Source organism: Arachis ipaensis, chromosome B02 (assembly GCF_000816755.2).
Source record: "Arachis ipaensis cultivar K30076 chromosome B02, Araip1.1, whole genome shotgun sequence".
Taxonomy (NCBI): Eukaryota; Viridiplantae; Streptophyta; class Magnoliopsida; order Fabales; family Fabaceae; genus Arachis; species Arachis ipaensis.
Window position 1 is genome coordinate 94,027,133 of NC_029786.2, and position 19,773 is coordinate 94,046,905.

General features: G+C 37.5%; 2 protein-coding genes across 2 annotated transcripts in view; both read left to right on the top strand.

Moving 5' to 3' along the window:
• Positions 1-34, top strand: part of LOC107627681 (histone-lysine N-methyltransferase, H3 lysine-9 specific SUVH5-like) — a 2,311-nt gene extending 2,277 nt beyond the window's left edge. Inside the window, exon 3 of the mRNA XM_021117012.1 lies at positions 24-34. Coding sequence (XP_020972671.1) covers positions 24-34 — 11 coding nt within the window. The remainder of the gene's footprint in view (positions 1-23) is intronic.
• On the top strand, positions 7-1,069 carry LOC107625781 (histone-lysine N-methyltransferase, H3 lysine-9 specific SUVH5-like). The gene is made up of 2 exons (XM_016328491.2): positions 7-40; positions 410-1,069. Exons 1-2 carry the CDS (start codon positions 37-39, stop codon positions 679-681), a joined length of 276 nt encoding a protein of 91 aa, XP_016183977.1. The 5' UTR covers positions 7-36; the 3' UTR covers positions 682-1,069.

Here is a 19,773-nt window from a genome sequence, read left to right on the forward strand (position 1 = left end):
GGATCTAGGCAAAAAGTTGATAGTTATGTTGTAAATATGGGTATGTAATATTTCTATGTAGGATAATTTTTTCTCTAGTGGTGTCTTAGTGAGTTTGAGTCTTGGGGGGTAAGGGAGAGAATTTACTCCTAAAATCGTAAACTCTTCTCTTGTAAGAGTTTATGAGTTCACTCGAGAGTTTGATAACCTTGAAGGGAAAGTCTTGAAGAGTAAAATGCTCCCCACTTTACTCTTCATCTAAGGGTGCAATTGCGAGTTGGGATCTTGGAGGAGAAGGGAGGGCTTTGAGAGTAAAATAGACTCTACTGACGAAGTCACTCATTTTCCTCCCTCGTACAAAATCCGAACTCGCAGGCACGCCAGATTTTACATCTTCAATTCATCTAATTGTTGTGTTCTTTATTTGCAGTTGTTGAAAAGGGTTTCATTGATGCTACAAGATGCGGAAACATTGGAAGATTCATAAACCATAGCTGTTCTCCTAATCTTCAAGTCATGGAGGTTATGTATGATGACAATGATAAGAACCTTCCCCATAAAATCTTTTTTGCATTACAGGACATACCTGCTGGAAGAGAGCTGAGTTTTGATTACAACATCTGCAAGCCAAGGGTTATCGGGACTGGCAGCAACATTTGCCAATGTGGTTCGTCCAAATGCGTTGGGCGAATTTACATTTAAAGGTATTAACTATTAATCAACACCATCCTTTTTGGTGTATGGTGATAGTAAATTAGGTTGCTAGAAGTTTGACAACATTAGATGCTAGTTTAACTAACTAGATGGTTTTAAAAGAAGTGGTTATAGTTCTTACCCTGTAAAGAAAGCTGTTGTTAGCTATTAAAATAGTTCTAGAGTCATGGCAATGCTAGCTTGTGTGAGTATCTGCTCTAGTAGATTTTGGAATAGAACTCAATTCTATGATAATAGTTGTTGTATATGTTAAATGGAAACTGACTTAAATAGTAGACCATCCATTATGATGTGTGTGTATCCATGTTTTGCATTCACTATCATAAATGGTGTGGTGACAAATTCTCATCTTATGATATTGTTCTTGATTCTTCAATAATCGTGGGGTTAAGTACGATTTTAGTCCCTAAGGTAGGGGTTGAAAATTTATTTTGTCTCTGGCTTTTTTTCGCTACAAAATGGTCCCAAAGGTTTAACTTAGTTTTAAAATCGTTCTTTTTACCAAATTTTTTATTTTTATGCCTAAAATACCTTTAATTAAAAAAAAAAAGAAAAAAACACGGTCCTGCTCCTCATTGTTCAGTCCTCGCCGCTGGATCTCACCGTGAGGGTGGACGTCGCCCGCCGGGAGTCGTTTCTGCTCCTCCTCCTCGCCATCGCACCTCGTCTCGTTGTTTGTTTTGGTGATTATATTTATGGATTTTTTGTTCTTGTAATTGAAGATGAATTTGGGGATTTCTGATTATTGTAATTGCATCTCAGTTTTGTTAATGAAAGAGGAAGAATTTTAGTTTTGAGTTTTGTTAATGGTTCTGAGTTTTGACGACGATAATGATGATGATGATGATTTTCTTGTTTTTCTGAGTTTTGAGTTCTGGATTCTTGTTTTTCTGAGTTAATGGTTCTGAGTTTTGATGATGATGATGATGATGATGATGATGATTTTCTGAGTTCTGGGTGGGGTGATGCACATGCTGATGGAGTGGTAGTGGGTGGGGGTGGTGGTGGTGGGTTCTGAGTTCTGATGTTTTTTCTTATGATTCTATTATTCATTGTTGTTGTTGTTCTTCTTATGTTTCTTCTTATGAATCCATTATCCGATGTTTTTTCTTATGATTCTATTATTCATTGTTGTTGTTGTTCTTCTTATGTTTCTTCTTATGAATCCATTATCCATTGTTCTTCTAATGATGATGATAATGACCATGATGATGATGGTGGTGGTGGTGGTGGGTTCTGGTTTAGCTTCTGTTCTACTTTTTGGTTGATTTTGGGGAAGAAAAGGGAAGGGTATTTTCGTCCAAAGGACGATTTTAAAACTAAGTTAAACTTTTGAGATCATTTTGTAGCGAAAAAAGATCAGGGACGAAATAAATTTTCAGCCTCTACATTAGAGACCAAAATCGTACTTAACCCATAATCGTGGTTCAGTGTCTGTGTTTCATAAGTTCCAAGCTAAACTTTGGTAACCACATTAATATTGAATTATCGATGGCTTTTTTATCTAAAAAAAAAAATTCATTATTTACCTATATGTGTAATATACCAAGATTTATTTTTTTGTGTTATTTTGTACTTTCGTTGTCAGGCTATGCCAGGGAAATTAAGGAACAATTTAATTTCGTTGGCTGTTCCAACGAAATATGTAATGTGATTTTCATTAACACAATTTGTTGCCATAATAGGCGAAGTTTGATACAAATATATTGTATCTCAATTTTGCGCTCACTACAAGTGAAATCAATGTAGAAAACCGTGAGAATTTTGCCTACATTAGAGTGATGAGTGGTATTGAGTTTTCGTAAGTTTCCAAGTCAGATGATGACGTGTTTAAATTGCTTTCAATAATGACAACGAAGAGAAGACAAAATTCGTCTGAAAATATCAAATGTCACCATTTTCTAGTCACTCGCAAGTTCTAAGTTACTGTTCGACATTGGACCTTAATGTTATTGAAGATGCCTACACAGATTCTGTAATAGAAAATTTATGCACTTAGTCATAAAACATTACAATATTTGGAGAAATGTTGAGTATCAGGTATTTGAATCTAATAGTTGAAAGTATCACTGCTGATGCAGGCATTATGCTAGATGGAGATTTGTAAATATGAGGCACAATACACATGTTTGACACAAACGATGTCCCAAAATCATGTACAATTTGATAGTAATCTTATCTATAAGGTCATCTTTTGCCATGATAGAATGTAGTCTTTTAGTTTCAATAAAAGTATTATAAGGCGCTTTGGAACAAGTTATAAGTTTAGCCATCAGACTTGAAGGTGTGGATAATAAAGTAAAAATCAATTATTCATATTTTTTGGTGTTGGAAAAAGTCGAGTTAATACTCAAAATGACCCCTAAAATTTGACTCTTGACTCAATTTAGCTCTTAAGGTTTCAATTGACGCTAATTGTATCTTGAAATTTTGGCTCGTGCCTCAATTTGGCCCTTCCGTCATTTTCCGTCACCAGAAAGTTGATCTGGCAATTTTGATTGACACCTGGCACCATAGCAGTTAGATGACGTGGCGAAATATTTGAAGGCATTAATTTAACTCCTAAAATTTTTAAATAAAACCTTGCAGTCCCAATTTCCCCAAATTGCAAGAGTCTCTCTAACAGTTAAGAAGGATGTTGGTGAGCAACAGCCAAGGTTCAGGTAGCTCTAGTAGAACTCATTTGCATGATGGCTGGATTAAGAACGCATACCGTGACAAAGGTAGAAAGGTTCTCCATTGGTGCGGTTGTGGGTTGCGTCCTATTCTTTAATGGCCTGGGAGCTCTTTGATTCCTCTTCCTCTGAATCGTCTGTCGCTGGAGGCCAGCGCACCTTGGTGGGGGTATAACAATCTAATTCGTTACCGGTTCAAGAACTCTATATCGCCCCTACCCCAAGACCACACATTATATCCATCCCTCACAACAATAACAGTATGTGTAGCTTCACATGCAACTTGAACCGGATCTAGAAACTTAGGTTGGTATGGAGCACACGGTTTACGCAAGAATGAGAGGACATCACCAGAATCTGATGAACCACCACCAGCATCAAGGCATAAGCCAAGACCCTTCTCCATTCCCCATGACCACACATCCCCTGATGAGGAAACCACACTTGTATGAAACAAGCCGCCATCGATACCAATAAGAGATATATCTTGCGGCAAGTCTTGAACAGGTGTAGAAAATAATGCGCTTTCTGTTGTTCCATGCCCAAGTTGGCCATTATCCCAAGGCCAAAAGTCTAGCACTTGCTTTCTAACTCAATAGATTTCTTTTTGCGAGTGAGCAAGGCAGTGTGAGCAGCACCACATGCTATGTCATAAATTGTTCAAGGGACTCATCAAATGTTTTCACAATTTCTAGCTGTTATCCCCCAATCCTAACTGGCCATGGTTGTTAAAACCCTAAGAGTAGCAAACCAAATCTTTCCCATTGTTTGATTCTCCGGCACTAACCAATGCTACAACATGCTCATTTTCACCTGCAACCTTGGCATATTTATTCACACCATTACACTTGCAATGCAATTAAAAAGATGCATAAAATTTGTTATATAGTTTTAAATATTTTTCTCCATATTAATTTCATATAGTTGATGTTAGCAATTATTACTGCTCAAAAAGTAGCCTTATATATAATTTTAAAATGCAGCCAATAATACAACAAGAGTCTGACAATATATCATTAAAAATCATTCTAATGTCATAGCTGACATAACAATTTATCATATATTCCTTATTCCCTTATATAAGCTTATAAAGAAAAAGGGTTCAATTGTTCCTTTTTTATCAAATTAATTAAACATGTGCTTAAAAAAGTCAGATACTACTCTTAATGTATCAAAATTTGATTAGATGACGCTGCAAACAAGTTTACACTACTCTTAATGTATCAAAATTAATTAACTTCAAAAAAATAATAATAAATAAAAAAAATTTGAGTAAGTGTGAAGAGTTACACTGTTACAGAACCTGCAAGAGCAAAATTATTATATGCACCAGAAGCAATAACAACAATTTTTGGTGTGTCTGCTTCTCCTCCATTAGGGTAATAGAGCAAAAAAAATGAAAAACAAACCTTAAGAAATAGAGTGGAAAAAATGAAAAACAAACCTCATGCAACATTTTGAAGAGATGGTGATTCTCAAGCAATTAGTCTTCACAATGGAGGCGAAACAAGTAAGAAAAGCTTCAAGCTTCAGTTACAGTGACACCCATGGTTCTTCTTTGAGGATACGTATACGAAGGGAGGAGGAGGAAGAAGAAGGGTCAATTGGGGATTTCATTTCGAGGTGGTTAACGTTTGAGTTTTGGTTTAATCCCTTTCTCATGTCACACGACGTCGTTTCTAAACAATTTGGGCGCCAAGAGTTAAACGACGTCGTTTTGATAGTACCAAGTGTCAACCAAAATTGCCAGGTCAGCTCTTCGGTGCGACACAAGGGCCAAATTAAGGCGCGGGTCAAAATTTCAAGGTATAATTAGAGTCAATTGAAACTTTGAGGGCTAAATTGAATCAGAGGTCAAATTTCAGGGGCCATTTTGAGTATTAACTTGAAAAAGTCATACAACCAACTTCTGAAATTGTTTAATTTGATAGAATAATGTTTGTCGGATATGATGCATGATCTCCAACTTGTATCATACTATGAAAGATAATTTAGGTGACTTTGATTTCATGCAATTTGATAAGGTGTTATGAACATTTTCTCCATGCATTAAAAGCATACAAGCATTGCCAATCTCTTGTATTTATTGATGACATACTTTCTAGGAAAGATCACGACTGAAGCCGCTAACCAGCTTTTCATTTATGAGTAGATCGAGATGATATGCAACATCTTAGAGGATAATTATGTACTGGCATATAAAAGGTGTGTGTTTCTTAACGTCATTTTTTAACAAAATTGATGGTAGAACATTATTAACGTAAAAATTTTTAACTTGCGCAGCATGAGAAAAATCTACCTCTTCGGTAAGACAACAATACATCAAGTGACTAATCAACTCAATCCCTATTCCCTCTTGAATATAGGATTCTTCAATTCTATTGAAAATTTAATATACAATAAACAAATATTGTATAAATTTCAAATAAAAACATAACTCACACTTTAAAAAAAAAAATTATCTACTCTAACGTAAATTTAAAAAAAAAATTATCTTCTCTAACGTAATTTTTTTTTCCTAATTGAAATAAATTCAATTCTAAATTATATTTTATGAAGAATAACCTACTCATTCAAATGATTGACCTTATGTCTATCACTGCTCTACCACATTGTTTGCTTGATCCTCTTCCTTTCTATTTTCTTCCTTTTTTTCACCCAGATTTCCTTTCTCTAAAGCAAATGAAGTTCCAAAAACGCTGGTTATGGTTGCACAATATATAGGGTCTTGTTCAGTCTAATTTCGCTTTCTTTGGCAGCAAAATTAACACACAATGGTTTCTTCCCTAGTTCCCTGTGCCAGGGACATTATATTGTTTTTTAATACAAAAAATGTAAATCTTGGCGTATTTATATATAGAGTTTAATTTTCATGCTTTTTATATAGTGGTGTAATCACAACCGTTTTTTTGGGTGACATAGTCAATATAAAAAGTAGTTATTTTTGCTAAAATGATGTTATTTAATTAGATGCATGACAGTGCATCAAAATTAAATTTTTACATACATATATATTGGTAAATAATGAATTTTTCATTTAAATTAAAAAAAGGTTAATATTGATATGGTGCCATGCCATTATTGACGGAGCATGTTTTGTCTTCTTTGGACTTGGGAGGATTTCAAGGGTGCATCTTCATTTCACTAATTGGACTGCTTCCCATTGCTTTACAAGGTGTAAGATTCGCCAGTGGGACTCTGCCTCATCTGCACTTTGCAGCAATTATTATTTGCATAAAAATAATGATTGCTTCAACAATTTTGTGTTGAAATATTGGCATCATAATTTTGGTTATTAACCTTGGATGGCAATTGAGCATTGATCTTACGGGTCCTAAAATACAGGATAGATGATGATCTTGGTATTTATAATTTGAACCCAATATTGATTTCATTAATATGGGCTTTTCTTTTGTTGTTTTTTTAATTATGTCACAACTTTAGCTACTAATCTTTTGTAAGGATTGAAATTATGTGCCTTATAATACAAGAATGTATTCATAATTTCAGCCCAAATGTTAGATTTAATTATGATCGCCTTTTCTTTTGGTTTTTAAGTTAAGACACAGAGATATCACAATTTTAGCTCTTGATCTCGTTAAGGGGTTGAACTTAATGGGCCTTATAGGATCTCAATCCCCAAATTTTGTTCGAGTATATAATTGGTTTTTGTGTCTGGCCTTCCTTTTTGTTGTATTTTGGTATATAGAATTTAGGTTTAAAATTTTTGTTCAAGCATAGATGCCACAAAATTAGCAATTGACAAAGATCGAACCTGTGAGTCCCACTGTGCAAGCTTAAACTATAATTATTATTTCCGTACTCGACCCTAGCCAAGATATAATAGCATATAATTGTAAGAATAGAATCAGTTATCAAATCGAGCTCTATTGAGTAGTCCAGTCCACTTTCACTCTATACACAATAGAAATTACTTCTCAAGAATTTTCTAGAGAAAATTTTCTCTCCGTATAGCCACCGTTCTTCATCGCTCGTCTTACATTGAACTCAAGCCATGAGGGGCGGATACGCCCGAGGAGGTCATTCACGGTCTCACACACCAGACTTTCCGACCAGAAGAAAACAGGACCAATCTATTAGGATTGGCAAGAAAGTGAGAACTGAAGAGGAAGGATGAGCTTTCACTGGAACTGAAAACCCATCTCTAATCCCAAAGGAGGAGAAATGGATGAAGGAAAGTGTAGATGTGGAAGAGGAGCATACTGCTCTTAAGAGATCCTTTAGTGACACCGTTCGAAAGGGAAGAACGCCAGTTATAATGGAGGAAGGAGCTGCTGAAAAAGAAAAAGAGGAATGTGCCAAGCACATGGATGAGGTTCTGGGAGATGCCATCAAAGAAGTAGAGGGAGAACAAAAGAAGGGTGAAGGGAGTAAGAAAAAGGGTAGACCAGAAATACGTGTGGAGAAAGTTGGAGGTATCTTCAATTTCTCAATCAATGAAGCAGCTATGGATAAGCTGAGAAGTCCATGGTGGGATACCTTAATTGTAAAACTTCTTGGCAGACGCATCTCCTTGATGGCTTTAACTAGGAGACTAGAAGCTATGTGGGGTAAAATGGGAAGCATTGAGGTGATTGACTTAGGAAACGAGTTCTTTATTGTGAAGTTTTATTCACAAGAGGATCTGGATTTTGCTCTCACTGAAGGACCATGGAAAATAATGGATCACTACCTATCTATTCGGTTCTGGAGACCAGATTTCAATCCCCTGGAGGCATCCATTGATCAGATTGCAGCATGGGTGAGACTCCCAGGACTAGCCATTGAATACTATGATGAAGAGATGCTGAAAAGAATAGGCAATGTCATAGGAAGGACTCAGAGTTGATTAAGCAGAGGTAAATTTGCTAGATTATGTGTGGAATTGAATTTAACAGAACCTCTTGTAGCTCAATATTCAATCAATGGAGTTAAATATAAGGTAGAGTACGAGGGATTACACAATATTTGCTTTGATTGTGGTATGGTGGGGCATGAAAAAAGTAACTGCCCAAAGAAGAGTGAAGAGGAAACCAGCATTGCGGTGGTGGTAGAAGGGTCCAGCGGTGTTGAGGGACAGACAGTTAGCAGAACAGATACAGGAGAAGAAAGAGAGGGTAATTCTGGAAAAGAAAATTTTGAAAGGGGAAAAAAAGTCTTGAATGAGGAGAATGAAGAGTATGGACCTTGGATGGTTGTCCAAAGGCCACGTGGCAAAAAGGGAGCAAAAAAGGATAGTACAAGTAGTGGAGGTATGGAGAATGGCCCAAAGGAAAATGCTGCTACAACAGGTACGAAATTTGCTATTTTACAAGAAAAGGATGCTGACACAACAATTGAGGATCCCAACAGTAATCAGAACATTCCAAACAATCATGAACCTAATACAGATGCTCTTAATGGAGCCCCGAAAAATAAACCTTCCCAATCCGTTAAATCAAATCGGAATCAGTCTACCAAGACCCAAGAAAATAACCCAATTAGAAATCAACATGCCACCACAACAAGCCAAAACAAAGAAAAGGTCGTTAAGCCTGGATCAACCATTGGCCCCAATAGAATCCCATCTAACCATAACAAGCAATTTACTACCCAAACCCAACTAGAAAATCAGCTTCAAGACACCGTCTCTAATCACCCACAAAATTGGACAACTACTATGCACCATTCTCAAGAAGAGTCCCAACAGGGAACGTATATTCAAACAACCCCCCTAGAAGACTTTGAAATGCATGAACCAACTGAACCAGAACCACCGGACATTAATTCTATTAGTGAGGAAGTCATGATTGAAGCTGTAAGGATACACGAAGAGAGCATTCTCAACCAACAACATAATGAAACATTCACACATGAGGAGGAAAACCTAGACATGGAAGAAGAAACCTTTGATATAAAGGCTGGCCAAGGCAACAGAGACACCCTGATGGGAGAGAACGATCAAACCTCACAGTGAGGTCTTCTTATCATCTTTTTTCTTATGATTATCCTTTCGTGGAATTGTAGGGGGGCGGCAAGTAGAGGCTTTTGTCGCACCCTGAAGGAAATTGTTAAACAGAATAAGCCAGATGTTGTGATCCTTATGGAGACCAGATGTAGTGGAGAAACTGCCCAAAGGGTTATCAGAAATTTTGGGCTGCCTTTTTGTCACGTAGAAGAAGCTAATGGATTTAGTGGAGGAATATGGGTGCTTTGGCGAGACCCTGATCTTAGAATTACTATTTTGAAATCTAGAACACAGTATGTACATATGGAAGTCAAGTTTAATAATAAAAGAAGTTGGATTTTAACAGCCATTTATGCTAGTCCCCAAGAAAATGTGCGAAGATGTCTTTGGGAAGAGCTTTATACTATAGCTCAAGATATGAGGGAGGCATGGCTCATGGTGGGAGATTTTAATGAAATTGCTAATGCTTTAGAAAAGAAAGGAGGAGCTAGGGTGGATCTGAATGCTTGCAGGAAATTTGATTCTTGGATACATAGATGTGGACTAATTGATCTTGGATTTGCGGGATCTAAATACACGTGGCGTGGACCACAATGGGAGGGGCTAGAAAGGGTTTTCAAATAGACAGAGCCTTGGCTAATGCAGATTGGAGAGTTAGATTTGCTGAGGCAAAGGTTGAAGTTCTCCCTAGATCTAATTCAGACCACCACCCAATCAAGGTAACTCTCGAACCCCAACATCCTTTAAGTAGAGAAAGACCTTTTCGTTTTGAAGCGATGTGGCTATTACATCCAGATTTCAAGAACTGTGTTAATCAGAATTGGAGAAAGCACCAGCCACTATACCAATCCCTTTCTGAATTAAAGAAGGGTATGATAACCTGGAACAAAGAAATATTTGGCAAAGTCCAAGAGAAAAAGAAAGAAATTATGAGGAGGCTAGGGGGAATTCAAAAATCCCATGACTATGGGAAAAACCGTTTCCTTGATGAGTTGGAAAGGAGTTTGAAAAGAGAGTTGGATGAAGTTCTTGATAAAGAAGAGGTACTCTGGATGCAAAAATCAAGAGACACTTGGATTGTAGACGGTGATCGAAACACGAGGTATTTTCACACTAAGACTATCATAAGGCGGAGAAAAAACAAGATCCTAAAACTGAGGGATCCCAATGGAGAATGGAGAGAGAATGAGGAAGAATTGGTCAATCTAGTGGTGGGATTTTACAAAAATCACTACACAGAAGAGGGTGAGGGACAAGCAACACAAGGGATCCGAGGTATCTATCCAGATACGGACTTCAACCAGAAAAGACGAATGGGTGCGAAACCTAACAAAGAAGAGATTAGAAAGGCAATCTTCTCCATAGGATCTCTAAAAGCTCCAGGTATTGATGGTTTTACAGCCTTATTTTATAAGGAGAATTGGCAGCTTGTAGAAGAAAGTGTCTATGAATTCGTGAGTAGAGTATGGGATGATCCCAGTCAAATCGAACAATACAACCAAACTCTAATTTCTCTCATTCCAAAGATCAAAGACCCTGATTTTATAACCCAGTTCAGGCCCATTGCTCTCTGTAATGTCAGTTATAAGGGCATAACAAAGATTTTAGTTGAAAGGCTAAAATCTATTCTCACAGAGAAGATTTCTCCTCACCAGTCTAGCTTTATACCTGGGAGAAAAATTCAAGACAATATTTTGATTGCCAAAGAGATTGCTCACAGGATGAACAAAATGAAAGGAAAGAAAGGAATTATGGCGATTAAGTTCGACTTTGAAAAAGCCTATGATAGACTAAGATGGAGCTACTTAAAAGAATGCTTGGAAGACCTCAGATTGCCTATAAATTTGATAAGTTTGATTATGGCTTGTGTAACAACAGTGTCCTACAACATTTTATGGAATGGTGGCATGACAGAAAATTTCTATCCTTCTCGAGGTATTAGACAAGGGGATCCTATCTCTCCTTATCTTTTTGTTATAGCCATGGACAGATTGTCACAAATCATTGAAAATGAAGTAAGAGAACAAAGATGGAGGCCTTTTAGACTGGTAAAGCATCAGGGACTTACTATTTCACACCTTTTATTTGCGGATGATTTGCTGGTTTTTGCAGAAGCTGACCTGGACCAAATCACCCAAGTGTGCAAAGTCATGGAACTATTCTACAAAATTTCTGGCCTAAAGATCAATGAAGCCAAAACAGCCATTGTCTTCTCTAAGAATGTAACACAAAGTGAGAGAAGAGCTATAGTGGACAGAAGCAAATACCAAGAGAAACCTCAACTAGGAAAGTACCTAGGGGCTGTTATAAACAACCAGAGGAATGGGAAAGAAAAATTTAAGGATGTCATCTCTAGGGTGCAAAACAAACTCAATGGATGGAAAGCCCAATGTCTAACGTTAGCGGGAAGGGTAACTCTAGCAAGGTCAGCCATTTCACCTATGGCAAATTATGAAATGCAGCACTCGAGGGTCCCAAAAGGAATATGTAGTGAAATTCATAAGCTTCAACGAAAATTTATATGGGGAGAGAAAGAGGGACAAAGGAAGCTGCACCACATCAAGTGGGAGACTTTATGCCTGCCCAAGAAGTAGGGAGGACTTGGGTTTAAAGACCTCAACATTATGAATGATGCTTTTCTTTTGAAAATCATATGGAGATTAATAAATGAGAAAGAAGCTCTATGTGTACAATTTTTCCAACAGTCGTATGGCAGAAGAATGAGTCTAAATGAGGAGATGCGAACTAGAAAGACAGACTTGCCATTGTGGAAAGAACTCACTAAATTATGGCAAGTAATGCTGGAGAATACCTCGTGGGTGATAGGTAATGGAGAAAGAGTGCGTTTTTGGAAGGATAATTGAGTAAAGGAAGTAGGAGTGTTGAACAAAATAGTCACTAGAACTATACCAGAAGATGTATTGGAAGCACCGATTGCGCATTATGTAGATAAAAATGGAGACTGGAAACTTGAGGCTATCAGGGATACCCTCCCACACCAAATTCTGGATAGAATCAGAGCAATTCCAAGGCCTAAGAAAGAGATGGGTGATGATTCAGTTTGCTGGAATCATAGCTCGAACGGAATTTTTTCGGTTTCTACAGCGTATAAGATTCTGGCAAACATCTCAGACGAGAAAAAAGAGATTTGGGAAAAACTCTGGAGATGGAAGGGACAAGAAAGGATTAAATTATTTGGCTGGCAACTCGTTCATAACAGGCTGTTCACAGCTAGTAGAAGAGCTAGAGTGTTGGGGACGGCAAATAACTGTCACATATGCCAAGATCAAGAAGAAACCACCCTCCATGCACTAAGAGATTGTCCTAAAGCTATGAGCGTTTGGATGCAGACGCTTAACCCAGGGGTAATAACCCGCTTCTTTGGGTCTCAGTTCCAAGAGTGGCTAGAATTGAATAGCCACAATAATATGGGTAAATCTAACACCACAAATTGGTTTGAGGAGTTTTTAATAACCTGTTGGTGGATATGGAAGTGGAGGTGCACGGAGCTTTTTTCCCCTACAGTTTCGAGACCCTTGAACCCTACCCAGTTTATAGCAGAATTTAGTAGAAATTTAAGAGAAGCTTTCAAAAAAAGAAATATATGCAGGCCAAATAAAACTACTACGATCATTCAAATTAAATGGATGCCACCCCCACAAGGATGGGTCAAACTCAATACAGATGGAGCCACAAACTTAAATAACCAAAGAGCAGGTTGTGGAGGGGTCTTGAGGACTCACCTTGGAGAATGGATAGGAGGCTTTCTGGCCAATGTCGGAACTTGCAGTGCAGATCAAGCAGAACGATGGGGAATTTTTCATGGTCTTACCATGGCTTGGCAAATGGGTATGAGACGAGTTATTGTCGAGACTGACCGAGAAGAAAGTGTTTCAGAGTTGGTGAATGAAGGAAGATCCTGCAGAGAATATAATGCAATAATTAGAGAAATTAAAGAATTGATAGGAAGACCATGGGAAATAAAGATTCAGCATGCTTATAGAGAATCGAATCGATGTGCTCATATCTTAGCTAAGCAAAGTCTTAATGAACGGCAAGGTTTTCAATTCCTAGATCTCCCGCCTGAATATATACGGTCCACCTTAGTTAAGGATGTGAAAGGGTTTAGTATAACCCGATCAGTAGAGATAGTACAAGAAAGTACTTAGACTTTCTTTACTGTTTTGGTCTTTTGGTTTTTGTTTTTTGTTTTGGTTTTTTTTTCTTTTTGGGCTTAAGCCCCTCTAAGTTACCAAAAAAAAAAAAGAATCAGTTATCAAATCGGTTATTGGTTTACTGATTTATTAGATCAATCGGTAAATTATTGGTTGAATTGGTAAAATTGATTCCACATAAATACAAAATATAAAATAGTCATAAACTTAAAAAATTCAAAATACATATCTTCAGTTTTTTCACCAACATTTTAAAAACAATAAAGTCTCAAATTCTAAAGATAACTAATACAAAGATAGACATAAAATTAGTTAGTACTACTATAATAGTATCTTAATTAGACACAATAAGGATAACAATTCATAAACTATATCCAAGGAATGATTTCAAAGTCGGAAAATTATTCTTCATCTCACAAATGTGGAGATACATCCTGATTGGTTTCATTTTGATTTGTATTTTTCACAGAATTATTAGCTCCATCATCATCCCGATCATCTTCCAAATCCAATTGATCTAACATTATAGATAATGTTTCACAAATCAAGATAAAAAATAATATAAAATATGTTATAAAGCATACCAAAATCATAGTTGATCATAATTCATAAATAAATAAAAGAAAGCATACCTAAATCATCTAAAGGTGATTAAAGAGACATTTGTAAGATCATTTCGTAAAGCATCAACTTTTTCAGGAGTTAAAAATCGTGGTGAATCTTCCAATATCCATTCCGAATGATCCTCAAATGCATCAAGATAACTTGGATCATAAACTTGCTTTCTCATTTGGTTCCTATATTATCAATATACATCGTTACTCTTATGATGATTAAAATTTTAAAATAATGCTTTCAACTTAAAATAATCAAAAAAGTACCTTTGTTGTAACCTTAAGTTGTAATGAAAATAAACAAGTGATGGTTTCAGTGGCTAAGAGAAGGGGGGTTAAATCTTAGCCCTCTTTTTGCTTAGTAACACTTGTTGGCCTTTGAATTAACTTCAGGAGACTTTTTGAGTTTTGTCTCGTCCCTAGCCACGAGACTTTTATTTTTGTCTCATCATTTGGCACGAGATTTTTCTTTTTGTCTCGTCACTTGGCACGAGATTTTTCTTTTTGTCTCGTCACTGGAGATAATTTTCAGTTCTAGCCTCTGTGCAGTAGAAACAGAAATGAAGTAGAGAAGAGAGAAAATTACACCCATATATATCCTGGTTCGGCTGCTAAGTGCAGTGCAGCCTACATCCAGTCTCCATCACAACCATGATGGAATTTCACTATAATCTTCTTGATTACAAACTGTAAAGTGCTAACCCAACTTACAAGGGGATTCCCACAGAATCATGAAACACAACATAGATGAACAAAGGAACTCTAAGGACATCTATGGCTTTTTCTTTTAATTTTGCATTCTCTGCCTTTTTTCGCTCTATGGCTTTTTCATACAAACCTCACTGTTTGCCTTTTTCCATGAGACTCAAGACATGACAAAATTAAACAGAAAAATACTAAACAGAATACATTGAAGGAGAAGAAAATCTGTAAGCTTAGGTAGCTCTGAGAATCCTGTGCCTTGTACTCTCACTGCTTACTTCTAACTCCTTGCTCCAAACAGTGGTTGTTCTCCCTTTTTATAGAAGAGAGAAGCCTCCACACTTGAAGCCAAAACCCAAGCCAACTTCTTCTTCTTCAAGAAACAGAACCGGTTCGGCCACATAGAGAGAGAAGAGATAACCATGCAAAATCTAACATGCAATTACCTCTAGTCCTTTCTTGGTCACCACTCTTCATCAATCCGAGCTCTCCATCCTTGGCTTGCTCTCCAAGATGGATTTCTGGCCCTTGATGCTTCATGATGATGATGACTTCATCTACTTCAATCTCTGCCACTACCATCACTTCGCCACTCTAGCTACTTCCTGTGGTGGTTGAGCAGAATCAAAGACAAGTCACGCCTCCAAGAGTCTCCTCCTTGCTGGCCGAATCTTCTTCTTCCTTTTTGAGCATGAAGAGCTCGAGACTACCTCACCAAATCTAACCATATTTGGTGAAAATCTCAACCACAGCACACTTTTATTTTGTTATATTTTCTTGCCATCATTGTGATGGTCTTGTAGCTTGCTCTTTCTTCAATTTGGTAGCTAAGTTTTGCTTTCATGGTTTCCTGTGTAATAACCGAAGAAGAGAAGCAAAGATGAGAAAGAGGAGAGAGAAATTTGAACACTAGCTAATGGGTAATGATAAAGTTTTCTAATTGTCACATGGCTCTCCCTTAATATATGTTGTTTTTACCAAGGGAAGCACTAACCTGTAACAATTTTAATCAAGCTTCAAGTAACAATGTTATTCAACATATTAATTTTGAAAATGTTGAATGCTTGATTTATGAGCAGAATTGGATGATAATCAAAACTCATTTGTTATCAATAAATTGATTTTCTGCTCAAACTACACCATAATCAACCAAAATCTGTTTTTGGCAAAAGACTTGCTATTCAAAAATATTTTTCAATAAATCAGAGCAATCTTTGTAGGAAAAATATTTTTCAATCATGATTTAATATTTTCAAACACAGCAATTTTCATCATTAAGAACTAAAGGAACTGCCAAAAATAAATCCAACATAAATCATTTTCTCACAGTAAACACATTTTACCAAGATAAACATCAAACAATGGCAGTAATCAATATGAATCAAATGCATTATCATTCATCAAAAATAGTATACCAAATGCATTATCAACCAACATAAACCAAATGCATAAACCGAATGCATTATCAATCATCACGCACCAAAAAAAATGCATTATCAATCAATCATTAATAGAGGTGATCATGAATTCTTTTCTCAAAGAATTTCATCCCCTGTTCCAGTTTCAATTTTTGGGATTATTTTCCTCCCCCTTTTGGCATCAAGGGGCACCTGCAAGAAATATTGAACATGGAAACATAATATGCAAAATATAACCCAGAACATAATCCAAAAGTGTTTAACAAAGTGTCACACAGTTATACGACTATCAGTTTGCAACCTAACATAACAAAATAACAAATTGAGCCAAAGTGTGCCAATATCAAATAGTAACCAGAAAGTTAATCATCAGAAAGATTAAAGTCAGATCCCTCAGCTCCTGCATCACTACCAACTTCATCATCAAGGCTTTCAAGTATTAGACCGACCCTTTCTTGGCATTTCTTCCAAGCCGACTTATTTTCATATGCAAGTTTGCGAGCAGACTTGTGAAATTGAACCATGAGTTCGGACATGTTGGAGAATTCTGTGAGGATTTCTCTGAGGGAACCGGTCGTCTTTGAGGATTCTGGGCGGCTCTCAAAGTCGTCATCAAAAGCCATTGATTTCTTTCCCTTTTTAACAGCTCCGCCTCCTTTGATCATAGAGACATTGTTCTCTACATCCTCATTGGTTAAATCTATCTTAAAGTACTCAAAAATGCACGTGAGAAACATTCCATCAGGTAGATTAGCCTTTTTTGTACTCTTCATAGACTCCCACATGTGTCTAATCATAATATAACTAAATAAAATGGAAGATGAAGTAACAAGAGCAAATATTATGAGACAGTCAGATACGGTTACCCTGTTGTGAGAACCACTTTGAGGAGTGAGAATGTGAGTTATGATGCGGTACAGCAGGGAGTTAGTTGGACCCAAAGCCTTGTGAGTAGGAACAGTTCCATCCAGGCCAGACAAATTTTCACAAACTTGATGAAGAACCTGCTTGTATGTAATCCCTACATGTGAATCTCATTTATCACTTATGTAAACCTTTGGCCCTTCATCAATGTATCCAAGGGCAGAAGCAATGGTTTCAGAATTCAGGGTGATATGAACCTGTTTCACATAAGAATGAAGGCTGCCATCAATAAACCTCAGATTCGCATAAAACTGTCTCACCAACCCTGGGTACACCATTTTATGAATGAGGAGCAATGGTGACCATTTGAGACTATCAAACAGGGGCTGGAGATTGATTCTTTTGGAGGCCAGAGACTCGAGATTTACTAAGTAAGAGGGGCACAGATGCCCTTTTTCCAAAACTTCTTTGTGAAATTCATAGAAAGCGCACGTAGAGAACCTTGAAGGATCAAAATATGAGTGAGGTTTGTGAAACTTGTTCTTGAAATCCATTGAACCAAGGTTCGTGGGTTCTCTGGTCTCATGAAGCACGAAACCCTTGGCCTTTTGAGAGCTCTTTCCGGATGCATGGAGAGTTGATCTTTTCGGTGGTGATGGTGGGGGAGAAGGAATAGGTGATGTATGAGACTCTTCTTCTTCTTCCACGGGAGCCGTTCCTTTCTTCCTTCTTGAGGAGGTTTTTGTGGCAATGACCTTTCTTCTCATTGTGTCTGTTTGTTTTGAGGGAGGTGAGGGTAACGATGATGATGTAGAGTGAATGTGAATGTGAGTGTGTGATTGTGGAGTGGACTCTTTTTGAGAGAATAAGAGCCTTTCACTTTTTCTGGGAGCAGTTTTCTTTTTCATGGTTAGGAGAGAAGAGAAGTTGAATATGAAAGGGTGAGGAAGGCCGAAACGGAGTGAGGGAGGAGGGAGGTTAGTGGTGCAATAAATGTGGAGTTGAGAGAGATAATGGAGGGAGTTATTAACCATTAATGGCGCGGTTATTAATCAAAGGGGTTTCAAAAACTGAAAAGGAGTTTTCTTGAATCAAGGGATTAGTTGGAAGGAAAGATTTGATTTGACAACATGCTTCTTCCAACAAGATTTGATAAGACAACTAAGGAATTGTGATTTTATTTTTCAAAAAAAAAAGAGGAACTAACTAAACTGTCATGGTGGGGTCAAAAACTATTAGGTGGGGCCCATAAAAATTGAATTCTGCATTGCCTCCCCCTTAATTATAACTCTTCCATCATGTCCTCATTTTTATCTCGTCCAAACCTACGAGATAAAACTGAACAGAATCAAATATTCACAAGTTATCAATAGAACTTAAATCAAACATTCCTAAACATTTTCTCAAGGTACAGAATCTGTCTTCACAGAGAGGTTTTGTAAAAATATCAGCAATTTGGTCTTCATATTTTACAAATTGAATATCAATAGTACCCTTTTGCACATGCTCTCTAATAAAATGATATTTTATCTCAATGTGCTTGGTTCTTGAGTGCAGAACAGGATTTTTTGAAATGTTTATAGCACTCATGTTATCACAAAATAAGGAAATACTATTGATTTTTAATTTGTAATCTTCCAATTGTGTTTTTAACCAAATTAATTGAGAGCAACATGCAGATGCAGAAATGTATTCAGCTTCAGCTGTGGATAAAGCCACTGTGGCTTGCTTCTTGCTTGACCACATGTTGAGTGAGCTTCCAAAGAAGCAACACATGCCCGATGTGCTCCGTCTATCCACTCTATCTCCCGCATAATCTGCATCACAAAACCCTACTGCACAAAATTCATCAGATTTAGGATACCACAAGTGTTCCGAGGGTTACCCGAAACTGGAGGTCAATCTCGGATGAGATCTTCAGTACTGGTCGGAGATGATGTGTCCGGCTGGCTGGTGGCGGCCGGAGCTGTTATGTCCGACTTGTTGGACTTGCTGCACTGCTGATCCTTGGCCACCGGAGGGTGGGGGGTACCTGCAAGAGACTCCGATACTTAAGTTAGCACGAGTATTAAGCAGGTTTTATGTAGAATCAGAGTATGAGTTATACCTGGGTGCTCCAGTGTATTTATAGTAGTGTGGGCTGACCTTTCTGATAAGATAAGTTAGTTATCTTATCTTATCTTATCCTGTTTTAGATGAAGTCAGCTTATCTTCAAGGGAACCGCCTTTATCTCTATAGGCTGGGATTGCCTTTGGATTTGGGTCGTGTTCCTCTATTTGGGCCATTTATTGGGCTTTCCTGTCGATATGGCCGAGTTCTTTGTAACGAAGTCGGTCCGCTTGACCTTAACAGGTCGGTCGCTGCATCGTCGACCATCCCAGGTCGGATAGCTCGACCCAGGGTATGAACAGTGCCCCTGCTTGAGCTCGGTCTTCTTTATCGAGGTCGAGTCCTTTGACTTTGGTCCTTCTCGTAGCGAAGCCGAACTCAAGCATTTTGTCGACTTCTTTTGTAGCAGCTTTTGAATGTAGAACGTTTTCCTCTACAAGCGCGCGCTTTTATATCGGTGCTTTGGGAACGTGCGAGGGTTTAATGCCTTTTAATTTTAGTATTAATTGCCCCGTTTCTTTATTTTGATTTTGAAAACCCAGAAACGGTTTCTCTTCTTTCGCCTTTTTCGTAAC